The 15697-nt window shown below is 35.8% G+C and overlaps 2 protein-coding genes and 1 non-coding gene across 5 annotated transcripts in view; 1 reads left to right on the top strand and 2 right to left on the bottom strand.

The window, feature by feature from the left end:
• LOC100176349 overlaps positions 1-10069 on the bottom strand; it is a 13548-nt gene extending 3479 nt beyond the window's left edge. For both annotated transcript variants that reach the window (XR_003395742.1, XM_004225559.4), the window contains exons 1-16: positions 9937-10069; positions 9704-9869; positions 8942-9099; positions 7872-8056; positions 7113-7206; positions 6005-6185; positions 5091-5235; positions 4737-4831; positions 3482-3652; positions 2926-3087; positions 2521-2628; positions 2370-2464; positions 1914-2025; positions 1380-1480; positions 923-1088; positions 417-592 (exon numbers count right to left, since the gene is read on the bottom strand). Coding sequence is in view for 1 of the 2 variants with exons in the window: in XM_004225559.4 (XP_004225607.2) it covers positions 417-592; positions 923-1088; positions 1380-1480; positions 1914-2025; positions 2370-2464; positions 2521-2628; positions 2926-3087; positions 3482-3652; positions 4737-4831; positions 5091-5235; positions 6005-6185; positions 7113-7206; positions 7872-8056; positions 8942-9099; positions 9704-9869; positions 9937-9991 (2170 nt within the window). In the remaining variant the exon portion in view is untranslated. The remainder of the gene's footprint in view (positions 1-416; positions 593-922; positions 1089-1379; positions 1481-1913; positions 2026-2369; positions 2465-2520; positions 2629-2925; positions 3088-3481; positions 3653-4736; positions 4832-5090; positions 5236-6004; positions 6186-7112; positions 7207-7871; positions 8057-8941; positions 9100-9703; positions 9870-9936) is intronic.
• Positions 10070-10974: 905 nt separating this feature from the next.
• Positions 10975-14985, bottom strand: LOC100176584. 2 transcript variants are annotated; one of them, XM_002127532.4, is made up of 4 exons: positions 14797-14985; positions 13363-13449; positions 12767-12891; positions 10975-12177 (listed from the first exon to the last, which is right to left on the bottom strand). In XM_002127532.4, the coding sequence occupies exons 1-4, from the start codon at positions 14888-14890 to the stop codon at positions 11074-11076; spliced, it is 1410 nt and encodes a 469-aa protein (XP_002127568.1). In that variant the 5' UTR covers positions 14891-14985; the 3' UTR covers positions 10975-11073. The 2 variants fall into 2 exon arrangements, with proteins under 2 accessions (XP_002127568.1, XP_026689515.1); XM_026833714.1 differs by lacking the exon at positions 13363-13449 and having other exon boundaries at positions 14797-14954.
• On the top strand, positions 13861-13934 carry trnar-ucu. The gene has a single exon. It is a non-coding gene; the product is annotated as a tRNA-Arg (tRNA).
• Positions 14986-15697: the final 712 nt, after the last annotated feature.

The raw sequence follows: 15697 nt of genomic DNA, 5'->3' as shown, positions 1-15697 counted from the left end.
TGAAATGGTGTCCCATCTTTCCCCAGCCCTACTATATATATCCTACACAATTTTCCGCTCTGCATTGCGCTATAGTGTCCCGGCCTAACTTTGAAGACTTTCAAAATTAACAGTCATTTTACCCACTAAAATTTTTAACATATAGTAGTCTGGGGAAAGATGGGACACCATTTCATTCTATTTTCTTATCCCATTTGGTAGTAAACAAAGAACATTCAAAGAATTACAAAACTGTATTCTTACGACTCCCATAGACCGCTGTTTATTGTTTAAAACAAGATCAGGATATCTGGATAATTTCTGCTAAAGGTGTCCCATCTTCCCCTATTGTACTATACATATAACAAGATATGTTAAAAATTAATACGTTGTCATAAACAAACTGTAAATATTATAAACATCAAGTTATGACAAACCTTTTGGTTCGAATGCAATTGAAGCGGCGGCAAGAGCTGCTGAAATTTCTGCCGCAAGATCAGTTCCACGAAGATTGCCACTAAGAGTGTAAACTGGTCTGGTTGCGGATAGTTCTTCCGGTCGTTCCCACAAACGGCCATCTGTTGAAGGATCGCCAACTTGCCCAACAATTGTCCTGAATACATAATGCGAATAGATAAAATTACTCGGCTTCTCGTGTCCGTATTATTTGTACAGCGCAATACGTTAGTGTACATCTATATAGCCTAAAAGATAGGCTTCGGGTCGAGGCTTAACGCTGCAGCTATTGTAAGCGTATATGTTCTTGGAAAACATACTTAACGGCAATTTCTTAAAACTATAGTGGTGCCTTGTGAGTTGTCCAAATTGTCAGACATATATTGAAAAAAAATAGTAATAATCACCAACAAAAATTGGTTATATAGGAAGTATATGGCACTGTTGAAAACCTTAAGCTACAACCAATAACTTCGCTCAATGTCACCTGTTTATAATCATTTTTTCAATGTAATCTGTTCCCCATTTTAATGCATCCAAAGCGTAATCGTATTGTCCAGCAGCTTCGTATGCATCTTTGAATTCGATGATTCCCCACGCCAGCATCGTCATAGAAAAGGCCATGGGAAAATGAAACTTGACGTTGCTTACCCCTGCGTCGTTTTAAAGTATTTACTAAAGCAAACTTTAAAATGTAGTAAGGTGGGGGGAGGGGGGATGGACACCCTTTTCATTCTATTTTCTCGTCCTATTTCGTTGGTAAACAAAGAACATATAAAAAATTATAAAACCGTATCTTCACGACTACCATTGAACGTTTTAATTGTTTAAAACATAACCAGAATATTTGGATATTATATATGCTAAAGGTGTCCCATATTCCTCCACCCTACTATATTTACTATAACAAATGTACAAATAATTTTTTTGTGAATTATACTTACCGTCGTAATAACCCCCTGTCATGTTAAAGTTTGGCATACCATCGCTAATAAGGGAATCGCCCCTCCATGATATTCGATTATCATATGGGAGAACTCCCGATCTAAAAATAGACGTTGGAAATAATTTTACTTTTATATATGTTTGTGTAGGAATGCGGGGTAAGGGGGCTATACAAAGTATCCGGCATGCGAATTCGCTTTCGAAGTCGTTTGCAAACCCATTACCGAGTTCCGCATGCGGCAGCGAAATCCGGACAAAACGGACGAATTCCGGATACTGTGTACGGCCACCTTAAGATGGATACCGCTAGAACAAAGTATCCATATCTTCTCGTGTGTTAGCAATAACAACGCAGAGAGCCATAAGGATACAGGTATATATATAGTCATTGGAATACTGCTATATACTTCTACTGTATAAATATGCTTTGTTTACTACCAAATGACCACAATAAAGGCGAAAGAAAACATGGACGATTTTACCCAACTTACTACATATGTTTTTACTAAACAGACATGTGTATTATTACCCACCTCTGAGCTTCATAAAACAGCAAGGATTTATTTAAAACTTCGCTTAGATTGAAACTATTAAGCTGTGAAGAAACCGCGGAAACTGTTGCGGCTGTTGTTGTTGCTGTTGTTGCTGTTATAAACAGGACAGTTATAAAAAAATACAAATAAATGTGTCTTGTATACGAAGTATTACTTATACACATCACCTGCGCATAAATAAGTGTTAGAAATCAAGTTTTTATTTATATAGCAGGGTGGGAGAAGATGGGACACCTTTTTATGCTATTTTCTAGTACCATATAGTAGTAAACAACAAAAAATTCAAAGTATTATAAAACTGTATTCTCACAACTCCAATATATAGACCGTTGTTAATTGTTAAAATCACCATCAGGATATTAAAGATATTATATTCTAAAGGTTTCCCATCTTTTCCCACCCTACCATATATACAAGTGTATTTATTTAACTTACTCGTTGACACTACAGAAACGGTCCCATCTTGATCCGGTCGATTACCTTCTCCGAAAATATACAAATCCAGCACAGCAGCTAGTGTGGCTTGGTATCTAACGTTAAATATGTTATTTTCTCTTTTTTTCACTTGAAAAATTAAACCACCAACCCTGCATTGTAATCAAGTGTGACACTGCTCTGCTTCTGGTTCATTCGTTGATTCATAAAACTGTCACTTTCACTTGGTCCACCTACCAGAGCCCCGTAGAGAATATGCCTAAAATAAACCAATAAATTATAATCAAAAAATAAAAACCTACTTGTTTATTATGTTTAAACACATTAAAGCCTTTTTTAATTCAAATGATAATGTTTTAACTTAACCTCAATGATAATGTTTTAACTTAAAATTCATTTGGTAGTTAACAAAGAACATTCAAAGAATTATGAAAACGTAGCTTCACGACTCCCATAGACCGTTGTTAATTGTTTAAAATACGATCACAATATTTGTATATTATGTGCTAAAGGTGTCCCATCTTCTCCCACCCTACTATACATTACGACAACTTACGCGTTCGGTGTTTCCGCATCAAAACGGTTGCAAGCTGCGGGTGGTGGCGGACAGTAACTAGATTGATGAAAAACTTTTGTTGGGGGGTTAGTTCCAAAGCCAACCACGAAACTCCTGCCATTTGATCCGAGAATGTAATTCAACTGGTTTTGTGCGAGAACTCTATAAAGGTTTATTAATTATTTTTCTGCAAACTATAAAATATATAATGAACTACTACTAAAGTTTATTTGGGAATATATACAGTGTTTCTCTTTGCTAATATGTTTGACAAAAAAATAGAAAACGACAAATGCGGAAAATTGAGTCATTTTTCACCCCTGTGTATACTATATAAAATAGGGTGAAGATAGGACACCTATTCATTCTATTTATTCGTTCCATTTGGTAATAAACAAAAAAAAAACACTTTAACAATTATAAAACCGTATCTTCACAAATACCATAAACCGTTGTTAATTGTTTAAAACACAGTCAGAATATTTGCATAGTGTGTGCTATAAAGGCGTGCCTCCACCACGCTACTATGCAAAAAACACTAAAACGTATTTGTCACCTGTTGCGTTCCGTATCCACATTATTATCCGCAGCCATTGCGCAAATAAACGCAGTATTTGCAGCATAACGAAGCGGACCCCATTGGTTTACGTATAGCAACCCTCTATTCGTGTAATCCGACCTCGATAGCAAATTTGAGCTTTGCTCTGGCTGGGCATGTGTACAAAACCTAAAGACAAATTTATTTAGTAATATAGTAGATCGGGGCAAGATTGTCCATGTTTTTTTGTCTCTTTTATTGTACTATTTGTGGTAAACAAGAAAGCAAAGCTTTAATGAGTAAGCACCAATATAATTAAACCTATTAAGGCGGGTTCACACTACGGGCGGTAAAAGCGTTGCCGATGTGATAGAGCAATCGTCGGCCGACATGTCTGCCGGCAAAACATTCACACACAAATGTAAAATCGCCTGGTATCCTGTTCTGTTTGGCGGGTAGTTGGAAATTACATTTAATCGTTTTACCGTAAATATGCAATCAAAACAGAGGAAAATACCCAGGAAGGAATATAATTTTGTTTAGCAGGTATTGGCTTTTAAAAATAATAGCGCAGATGCCGAATTTGTCAAGTAATTGGCTAATGTTATATCTAATGTTTGGCTAATGTTATATATAAGTTGGTCTTAACAATAATTGCAAAACACCTTAACAAATGCTATTTTCAATAATTTACGCTAAATTTATAAAATAGTATTTTTGCAACAAAATATATTCCTTTTTGCATTCATATTTACTCGAAAATTATCTCCACGGTTTAATTTACAGCGGAACAGTTCACGCGAAAATTGTTTCTTTTCGCGCCAAAGCCGTTTATCGCTATAGCGATCGTCGGCAGAGAATAGAAACTGTTTCAGATTGATTTTCTGTCGCTCGTATCGCTAGCCAGCCATCGGCGCTAGTGTGAACCCGCCTTTAGTATAACATAAATTAACCCTTTTACTAAAACGGTCGACTAAGCTCGATTAAAAAAAGACGAAATAATGGGTGGCTGCTGTGGAGCAGTAGGTACAACGCATTTATACATGTGTTATAAATTATGAAGACTTATGATGTATAAGAATCTTAATGACCCTTACGTGCTCAACAAAGAATATTTGCAAAAATATCCTCACAAGTCTAAAAGACCGTAGCTATATCTTATTAAATCAGAATTAGGAATCTTAGATACTATTTGCTAACGGTATCTGCCTTACCCATCAGTTCGGTAATATCACATTTAATTCACCCCTAATCTGTTTTATAGGCATCTTACAATTTAAATGCTGCTTTAAATCTTCGGGTATTTGTCATTTCCGATAACAGTAACTGAACACCCGCTGTTTTGACATTCCATGAAAACTCGGTGACCTTTTGGAACAACAATTGTTTAATGCACATTGTTTATAAGTTGGCCTATGTATAGTACTTGTGGGGAAAGATGTGACACCTTTAGCACATAATATCCAAATATTCTGATTGTGTTTTAAACAATTAATAGCGGTCAATGGAAGTCGTGAGGATACGGTTTTATATAATTCTTTGAATTTTTTTTGTTTTCCATTAAATGGGACAAGAAAGTTGAAAGAAAGGTCCCCCATCTTCCCCAACCTTACTATGTTGTACATACCACGTTAAGTAGAGGTCTCCTTCTTGATTCGTCCAAAAGGTTTACAATTCGTTTCGCGTCATTTAAGTAAACTGGCAATCGTGTAAGCTTATAAAGCCAGAGAGCCGCCCATGCAAGTTCATCTTTATAACTGCTGGCTTCAGTTCTGCCAAAAAAAATGAATTAAGTACATATCAAGTGGTGGGTTTATAAAATCCCAACCGTATATTGACTTTTTTCGTTTTAAACTCGAAATGATTAGTCACAAATCACAAGTTTCTGACAAACGGGCTTATTTTGTCACTGTGTGTCCGACTCAATACACATGAAGTAGAGACCATAGTCGCTGAATATCGATTTAAAATGTGTACCTTAGTTTTAAAAGTCTCTCTTGTGACGAATAGATACCAGTACAGTTTAATAGTCAGTAGGAAATGGGTATACTGCATGTCGTTGTGGTAACTATAACTATACGGATGGTAGTATATAATCAAAATATATAGTAGAGTGGGGGGGGGGGAGGAGATGGGACAGTTTTTTATTCTATTTTCTCATCCCATTCGGTAGTAAACAAAGAACATTTAAAGAATTATAAAACTGTATCCTTACGACTCCCATAGACCGTTGGTAATTGTTAAAAACACGATTAGGACTTTTATATATTATGTACTAAAGGTGTCTCATCTCCCCCCACTCTACTATAGGTAAATATGGTGGTATACAATAGGATGGAGTAAGATGAGACATCTTTAGCACATAATATCCAATTTCATGATCTTGTAAACAATTAACAACGGTCTGTAGGAGACGTGAGGATACGGTTTTATAATTAATTTATTGTTCCTTGTTTGCTACCAAATGGGACGAAAAAATAAAATGAAAAATGTCCAAACTTCCCCTACCCTACTATATATATTTTTATCACGAAATCTTACCCGTAAGCTTGTGCGGCGTGCCGTATTGATCTGCTATATGGACGACGGGGCGCAGTTGTAGCAAAATTATACAACTCCACTGCGTGCTGTTGAAGAGTGTTGGAATAACTGGGATTTACTGTTTTGTAAACGATAGCAGCTGACGCCATGGCGGCCGCAGCTTCAGCAGCTAAGTCCGTTCCTATTTGTATACAACATTAAAAGTTGTTGTATTTGTGCTAATGAAGGAATGTCATTAGTATCCAACATTTAAAGCTGTGTATGCCAGCACCTGTTTTAGGTACGACAAACCACAGCAATTATTATTATTATTATTATTATTATATTTTTGGTGCATTTGACCTTTTTGTTTTTGACACCTCATACATGGCAGTAAAATGTACAAAACTTGACGGTAACGGGATAAAACGAGACTTTAGACTCCTTTGTTTGATGCTGAGTTTAAAAAACAAAAACAATATATCGGTAAAACAACTTAATTTCATTATTTTAACTTTAAATATATCATCATCGGTTTGTCTATTATTCAGCATAATGTAGGCTACACGAGAGTTAATAACTTCTACGAAGAAACCACAAATAAATCAATAAATAAAGAAAGAAATGATAATATCAGGCGATCATTTCTCTAAATATGCAGCAATTGTTATCTATCCAATGGTTAATTTCTCTTCTGATATCTTTTTTATTTAAGGAATGTCATTTATTATAAAGAATAACATAACATGTCTGTAGTACAATGGTTATACAGGCACTCGCAACGTAACCAGATGGTACCGGCAGGTTCGATGCTCGGTTGTGCTGGTGACGTAAATAAGAGCGTGTATGCATTCTTGGGTAATTATCAGACAATACAGAAGAACTTTCCATGAAGTTACATATGTAGAAACTCGTAACCGGCCACAAAGTGTATGAACTAGAATAGCTTCAAGGCCAAAAAGGGACGAATTTTCTTCCAAATTAATGGCTCGAAAGCATGGCAGTTAACCATATAATCTTACAGTGAGCATATATACTTTACTTATATGCTTGTTAGAAAATAATTTCGTTTTTGTTTATATATAACAGTATATAAAATTCAATTAAGAATAATACATATATATTTAACCTGGTTGGGTGAAATCTATTTTGTACGATCGTCTTTGATAAGTCATATCTTCTGGTCGACCGAAAAATTGGGAGTCTGCACTTTTATCACTGACCTGTGCGTGTTTAAAAAAGCTCATATGATACTGTGGTGTAAGATAGGATAATTACCCACAAAGTAACATACATGACAACTCGTAATCTGGCACGAGGTGTATGAAACGGAACACCCGTGTTTAACGACTATCGTTTTAAGGCCACGCAAGGATAAAGTAGAAGTCACACATTCATTCATTCATTCATTCATTCATTCTTTCATTCATTCATTCATTCATTCATTCATTCATTCATTCATTCATTCATTTATTCATTCATTCTTTCAATGTTATCACCAAATTCCCATATTTCTTAATCGTGTTTTGAACAATTAACAACCCTATTTGGGGGAGTCGCGGGTTACCTGTTATATAATTTCTCTACATTATTCGTTTACTACCAATTGGGACGAGAATGGAAAATAAAAACATGTCCCATCTTACCCCACCTTACCATATAGTAGGGTGGGGGGAGATGGGACACCCTTTTGTTTTTTTGCCGTCCCATTTGGTAGTAAACAAAGAACATTCAAGGAATTTTAAAACCGTGTTCTCCCGACTCCCATAGACCATTGTTAATTGTTTAAAACACGATCAGGGCATTTGGATATTATGTGCTAAAAGTGTCCTATCTCTCCCCCACCATACTATATATCAATAGAAAAAAAAACGCTTTCGGTTTATACCTGGCCGTAGAACAAATTGGGTTCTGGGTGACATTTTATGAAGTAATCGGTGGCCCACTTGATTGTATCAAGTGCATGATTGTATTGACCCAAAGCCCTGTAAGTTCTTCCGTAGCGGATCACACTCCATGATATCAAAGTAGAAGAGAACGCCATTGGAAAATTGTATTTTATATAACCAGCGCCTGAAGATTTAGTAATATTGTTTTTCGTTCTTATTTATTTGTATACCGTAATTTTATAAATCAAAGTAATATTTGTTCCAATGTATAGTTGTGGCTTTTTTTATTTACCACGCGCGGCATTTAGATGTAAAGTTTACTCTTATGATAATAAAACACGGTCATACTTACATTGGACCGTGTAATACTTCTAAGTACTTATATATAATTCTACGTTTTAGTTTAAAATACTTAACAGTTTATGGGTCGAAGTTGAGTTTATGCAAAAATATCCAGGTTTAGTCAAACTAAGTGCTGAACTGGTTACATATACCCTTTTTGCATGGTAAAAAGTTAATGTGAATAACGATCCGCATTAACTCGTCATATGATAACTCGCTAACCGCGTTACTTTGCATGGTCATTGGTTTATGCGCGTATCAACATTGAGTTAGCTTACTTAAGCGCAATATTGTTAAACCTAGTTAATAAAATAAGTTTTTATACTTTATGGTGCTATTACCAACTTAAAACTGTAAAAATAATACCCGAAAAAGATTAAGCTCTTAAAAGTGAAACTGTATTTCCACCTAACTTTTCATTACTCGCATAATGCGAGTAACAACCAACCTTCTACAGCAGATAACACGCTTATGACGTTATGCGTGTTAACTTTGCTTTTGCGAGTAAATATGCGAGTACTTACGTGCATAAAAGTGACCATGCAAAAAGGGTATTAGTGGTCGCTAATAGGTTGTCCAATTTATTAGCCATACATAAAAAAATCCAAAAAATAATCACCTACACAGTAACATGTTGTATGAATACCCGTGTTATAACGATTGTCGTTTTCCGGCCACGCGAGAATAAAGTAAGTTACATTTACTTAATACGTTTTTATAATACTACCGTCATAATATCCTCCAGAAAGATCAATGTTATTATCACTGCCATCGTTCATTGCAGAGTTTCCGCGCCATCTTACTCGTTGGTTAGGCGGTAGACTCCCGGACCTTTGTGCTTCATAAAACAACATGCTCTTCGCTAAAGCTTCAGCATAGTTGTACCTGGATTAAACAGTTTATTAAAGTATAATATTGTAGATTGGGGTAAAATGGGACATATTTTATTCTGTTATTACAGTCCCGTCTGGTAGTAGAATGTTTACAGAATTATTTAACCGTAATAGCAATAAAAGATGAAGAATATTGTTAAATTATTTAGAACAGAGTTAGGAAATGTGGGATTTAATTGCTAACGGTATCCTATCTTACCCCACAGTACTATATGCTCTATGCTTTAGAAAGTTTCTTATTTTATTCCGTAAATAATGAAAACCAAACATGCCGGCGAATCCCAATTAAAAAGAATACATTAATACGGTTTGACGACGAAAATGCTCAAATCATACCCTATATCAGTATATTGGTATTATACTGCCATGTCTTTTCTAAATTTCCAACCATACAGAAATAAATAAAGAAAATAATCGCCTATAAAGGGGTCGATAACAGTACATGGTAACGCGTATAAGCTGGCACGAGGTGTATAAGCTCGCACGAAAACAAAACACCTGTGTTATAACGACCGTTGCCCGGCCACGCGTAAATAAATAAACTAAAAACATGCTTTCGCTTGGTAATTCAGTGGATGTAATGTTAAAATGCTTACGGTGGCTCAGTTACATAATTGATGTTTTCTGGAATTGAAACCACAGAAGGTGCCACACTTGCTGCTGTAGATGCCTCGGTCCGAGTATTCGGCTCACTGTTCGGTTGAGATGTTCTCGGCTGAGTTGGAATTGGTGGTGTTGCATTCCAATCTACGCTCTCTGGTTCTACAATAAAATGAACTGTATCACATATGTAGTATTTTATACATAGGAACAATGTAAAATAGCATACCTTGAGCGATTACTGCGGTAATGAGCATAAAACCAACAGCAAAGTTTAACCTCATTCTCTTTGCACAAACTCACGTCAACATTACTCAAAATTGAATAAATTTTTAGTTCTATCTAAATAAAAAAACTCTTTACTTTTGATTAGTGCAATATGTCACAAATTTACCATAAAACTTTACATGGAGCTTTGCTGTATGAATTCTTTTTATCAAGTCTGTACTGTTGCGTTGGACTTTATGGCCCAAGGCAACTACTATTTGTAACATCACTCGTCTGACCAGTTGGATCTGCCGTGTTTTACAGCTACAAATCGTGCCAGAGAATTTCAAGCGCGACTAAAGATGTAATTGCTGTCGGGGCGATGGTTTATATCTTAGTATGTGTGGTTTTATCGTTCAAAAACACAAGAGTATAAACACGTTGACATTATATGATAGGGCGGGGGAAGATTGGACACCTTTTCATTCTGATTTTTTCGTCCCATTTGGTAGTAAACAAAGAACATTCAAAGAATAATAAAACCGAATCCTTACGACTCTCATACGTTGTTAAATGTTTAAAACACGATTAAAATATTTGGATATTATGTACTGACAGTGTCCGATCTTACTCCACAGTACTATACATATAAGGGTGGTGCACAAGCTGCACACTTTAGCACATGTTGCATCATATTTCAAAAATCTAAAAATTATGACGGGTTAGGGAGACACTGTTAATATATGATTATGTAAATGCGCATCCGGTCCTACCCTGTTTTTCTTCGAATTTGTAAAATTACAAATTACACTTGTTGCGCGGATCACTAAATAACTCCTCGTGTGTTTTAATATATAATGTTGAATTGTGATCAAATAATAAATATATAATAGTACTAATTCGTGTTATCACCGTCATGTATTTTAGGTTTGAAAAAATTGGGCAATATGTGCTTAAGTGTCCATCTCTCCCCACCTTATATCGCTACCTACTCGAATGTACGTAGTTTTGTATCTTTGTCATTAGCAAAAAACTCCGCCCGAAAATAATTACAAACGTATTCACAGGAGCATTTTATTTAAAACAAAAAGATAAAACGCTTTTAAAAAAATTTGATATTGCAATAACTAAGACAGTATTTATTTTGGCTTAGAATTCGCTAGTGAAACGTAACCTTTTTATTCTTCTTTTTTGATTTCGACATTTTTGTTAAAAAAGATAATGATTCTGCTTCGACTTCGCTTTCCTTGCACTCTAGTTTTGCATTATTATCCGATTCTCGAACAATTTTCCCTTTTCTTAAACTTGATTTTTTTGGAGCTTGCTGTCCTTTTGAGTGCACGCGACTCATTTCGATGTCCGTAACATCTTCAGACCTTTGGCCTCTTGGGTAGCAACGTCTTGGACTTGGCACATTGACTTGTCTTCGTCTTTGTGCGATTATAATCGCCATTCCAAATAAAATACCTAGGGGGAGATAAATAACAACTGGGGCATAGTTAAGGTACCACGGTACAGTGTGTTTTTTTCTTGGTAACCTCATACGTCGAACTTGTAAGTAAGCAATACTAAACCCTTCCCCGGGTTTCGGGTGTTGTATGCTGTACGTGAGCGCCGCCCAGCGGCCACTAAAAGCGATTGCTTTTACGCGTGAGTCGCAAATTTGAATACTATTTGGCCCTGCGCTAGTTTTGTTTTTTTCGTTGGATTTTAAACTAGTCGATGATTTTTTTAAAACATTGTCTTCGGATGTAAACAATATAGCACCGTCTGTACTTGTATTCGTCGTCGCATCGTTGTCCATTGATCCTATATCGACAGCTAAAGTACCGTTCAGTGCAACCAGTGATAACACATCACATACCAATGGTAGTTTGACATTCTGAATGTTTAAGTATCCATAAAAAGCTGTATCGGGTGTTTCTAAAAGCCAAAAGCATTGCAGAAAATCTGGCATCTCATAAACGCTTCGCGCATTGAACACTGGACTCTGTATCACCATATCGTTCTGTATGGTACCTCCACATATATAATATAAAAATACTAACTCCATCATAGGTTCTACATCACCGGTTGAAGTGTAGTTTATAAACATTGTGTCACCAGTTGTTGTAATAGGAGAAAGTATCTTGTTAAAATCATGGACGCCATGCCAGTGAGCAAGCTTTCGATTTGGGTCTGGTAACCCTCCATCATATATATCTATCTCAAGGTTGTTCGGGCTGTAGTAGTTCACCACAACCTGTGTTGCCGCAAGACCGATCTGTAAAAAAAATAAATAAAAAAATATTTACCCAAAGTGTTACAAACGTAGAAAAAACGGGCACGAGGTATATATAGTAGGATGGGACACCTTTAGCACATTATATCTGAATATCCTGATCGTGTTTTAAACAACTAACAACGGTCTATATGAGAGTCGTGAGAATATGGTTTTATAATTCATTGAAAGTTCTTTGTTTACTACCAAATGGGACGAGTAAAAGGAATAAAAAGGTGTCCCATCTTCCCCCACCATACTATTAGTAAAAGGACGTAGTACAGTAAAAAAAGCGGGATTGAGGAAGAAACATCACCCGGCCGTGTTCTAACGACTGCCCCCCGCAACGTGAGGATAAATAATTTACACACGGTACATTCATTCATACATGCTATAGTAGGGTGGGGTATAGATCAGACATGTTTTATTTTATTTTCCCATCCTATTTGGTAGTAAACACAGAATAGTTAAAGAAATTTATACCCGTTTTTTAACGACTCAAAAAATATTGTCAGTTGTTTAAAACACGATCAGGAAATGTCGTACTTAGATGCCAACGATATCCTATTACCACACAATATACTATACTTACGATCAAGCTTGGGTGTGGAGATCGAATTGTCCACGCGCATTCAACAGTTTCACCTTCATCGAGCATAGGTACTGGGATCGAAGACGCATTTATGTTGGCAAATAGAACCCCACCGCAAGGTTCCACTAAAAATAAACAATTTGTGTTATGTAATTGGTATTTTATGCAACATGTTTGTAAAGATGTGTTCCTGTTTTAATACAATTCGCTTTCTAAAAAAATAAAAATGTCTATTTTCTTTTCCCATTTGGTAGTAAAGAAAGAACGTTCAAAGAATTTTAAAACCGTATCCTCACGACTCCCATAGGCCGATAAACTATAAAAAATTAGAATTAGAAAACTGTATCTTCATGGACTGCGTTGTTAATTGTTCAAAACACGATCAGGATATTTGGATAATATGCATGTGCTAAAGGTGTCCCGTCTTCCCTCACCCTACTATATAAAAAAGTTGTTAATAATCATAGTCATTGTTATCAGATTGGAAAAAATAAATAAAATTTGTTTTTATTTTATGTAATATTGACGCGTTAGCATTATTTTGTCCAAACTAAACGAATAATTTTTAACGAACTCGACTTGGATATTTTTATTACCATATTCCTCAAAGCGAGTAACCAGACCAGATGCTTCGTTTTCATCCCGTATTGTAGTTGATTTTTTCATTGTGTTGAAAGACAACACTATAATAAATAAAAAACAACATAAATCAACATGTATATAGGCTACTAAAGTGCTCGACTAAATGTAGCAGCTTAATGGCCCTATATCATTATAGCAAAACGAACAGTCCATGGCGCCCTCTATAACATTATAGCAAAACGAGCTATATCATTATAGCAAAACGAACAGTCCATGGCGCCCGTTATAGAGGGCGCCATGGAACAGTCCTATTACTAAGATATATATATGAAACTTTTTTATGAAAAAAAAAGAATATAAAAACTCGAATTTGATATAGAAATATCTACTTTAATATTTAAAGTTGAGTTTTTGATAAATTTTCAATAAATGTTTTATATGGCATTGGCGCGTCGACCAGCAGTTTGTCGGTTTTCGTTTAAGTATCGTTGTTCGCAACTCTAGAGGCCGTCGTCTCTGTGGCGCAATGGATTAGCGCGCTGGACTTCTAATCCAGAGGTTCCGGGTTCGAGTCCCGGCAGGGATGCATTCTTTGGTGAACATTTTTAATACTTTTACTTAAGATTTCGATGTACATATCTTAACTTGCAGTAAAGTGTTAATTGTACCATGCTTTTTAAACCGCATTTAAAAGACAAATTAAGACAACAATTACAGTTTATACGTGGAAATATAGGTTAGTATGAAGAGGGTCCGTTGTTGGATTTTAAGTTCCATAAAGTTTTGGATTCGCATTCCGCCTTTCAGAAAGTCAACTAAATACTAATGCGTATAATATACCGGTATTGTTGGCCTTTGCCCATCGGTTTGCCTTTGAGTAGCTCGGATAAAAAACCGCTGGTGTTAAAGTATAAACCAAGACCACAAAGAAATAAAGCAGATTTATTCCCTAAAACATCAAGTTTTTGCACAGATTTAAACTGTCAAAGTTCATCTGCGTGGGTTGCCTAATTAGCTTTGCCCACCCACGTAGTCGTGAAAACAGATTATGTATGAATAATTAATCTTCTGTGGAATACCTAATTACACTATCTTGTTTAATGCAGTTCTTAGGGAACATAACACGGTGAAAATTGAGCCTATACGGTAATGATTCAGTCAAAGTTTACATACAGTTGGGTGGAGAAAGATGGGACACCTTTTCATTCTATTTTCTAATCCCACTTGGTAGTAAACAAAGAGCATTCAAAGAATTATAAAACCATATCCCCACGACTCCAATATACTGTTGTTAATTGTTTAAAACACGATCAGGATATTTGGATATTATGTGCCAAAGGTATCCCATCTTCCCCCATCCTACTATACTGCTTATTTTTACCAACTACGCCCTTAAAGCCATCTATTTACGGCTAAAACAACAAAAAAACTCACAAAGTGTTAGTTACCTGGTGGTGCGAGCGTTATTAAGACTAGCATACTGGTAATAGTAGCATACAGAATCCAGATGAACCAGCTCTGCCGATGCGACTTAATTCCCATTTTAGAATCATTATTTAGGATTACATTTTCAAAAGAATGGCCTAACTTCGATTCGAGATCTATACATTTCACCTGAACAAGCAAAAAGATACAAACATATTGTTTATAGATATATGATACAGCACAGTAAAGGTCCCGCACGCAACTGTAACTGTGCCTTGGTTTTGTGTTCTGCACTTTATAGGCTTATCAAGCGTTCTTTCTGTGGCACAGATAAGATAGGAAACATTAATTCACATTAGGTTGACGTTTTCAAGGACTTGGTGAGTAGAGATTGTTTTCGAACACAAACCACACTTTACATGTACGGGCAATGGTGCAGATACGATGTATATGTAATGTACGTGTGTACCGAACACGACGAATAAAGCGTTAAAAAGCGTCTTCAAGCTATTTAATAAAAAATTGAAACTTTATAAAGTAACCCAATATTGTCTGGTTTTTATCGAACTCGAGCTATAAACAATATTATATTACTAAGCCCAAGGTATATGTAGCATACAACAGGAATTGCTCGCAATGTGAGCCAGAGCAATTCTCCTTTCAAATGAAAATATTTGAAGTGCATCGGTAGTTTTGCGCTTGAAAGATTTTATCGCTATAATACGTGGTTCGGTCGCATAATGGCATAGTAACCACTATACACAACTTTTCGGTCTATTCGAAAACACGCCATATTAAACTTTTCAGTTTATTTTATTCTATTATTCAACATAAAATAGTAAACAACAAGAAAGTTTGCTGCCACAATATTAGCTGGCTGTGACGTCACAAAGGGGAACAAAAACGCTCCCCTCTCTATCCTGA

Source organism: Ciona intestinalis, chromosome 1 (assembly GCF_000224145.3).
Source record: "Ciona intestinalis chromosome 1, KH, whole genome shotgun sequence".
Lineage (NCBI taxonomy): Eukaryota > Metazoa > Chordata > Ascidiacea > Phlebobranchia > Cionidae > Ciona > Ciona intestinalis.
The sequence above is the reverse complement of the archived record's forward strand: the minus strand, read 5'-3'. Positions and strand labels throughout refer to the sequence as shown.

Excerpts from the sequence above, each read along its gene's own strand:
- LOC100176584 (XM_002127532.4), bottom strand. The coding sequence starts at position 14,890 with ATGGGAATTAAGTCGCATCGGCAGAGCTGGTTCATCTGGATTCTGTAT. Across the intron at positions 13,450-14,796 it reads AATAACGCTCGCACCACCAG|TGTTGTCTTTCAACACAATG; the intron begins GTAACTAACACT and ends TATTTATTATAG. Across the intron at positions 12,892-13,362 it reads TACTCGCTTTGAGGAATATG|TGGAACCTTGCGGTGGGGTT; the intron begins GTAATAAAAATA and ends GTTTATTTTTAG.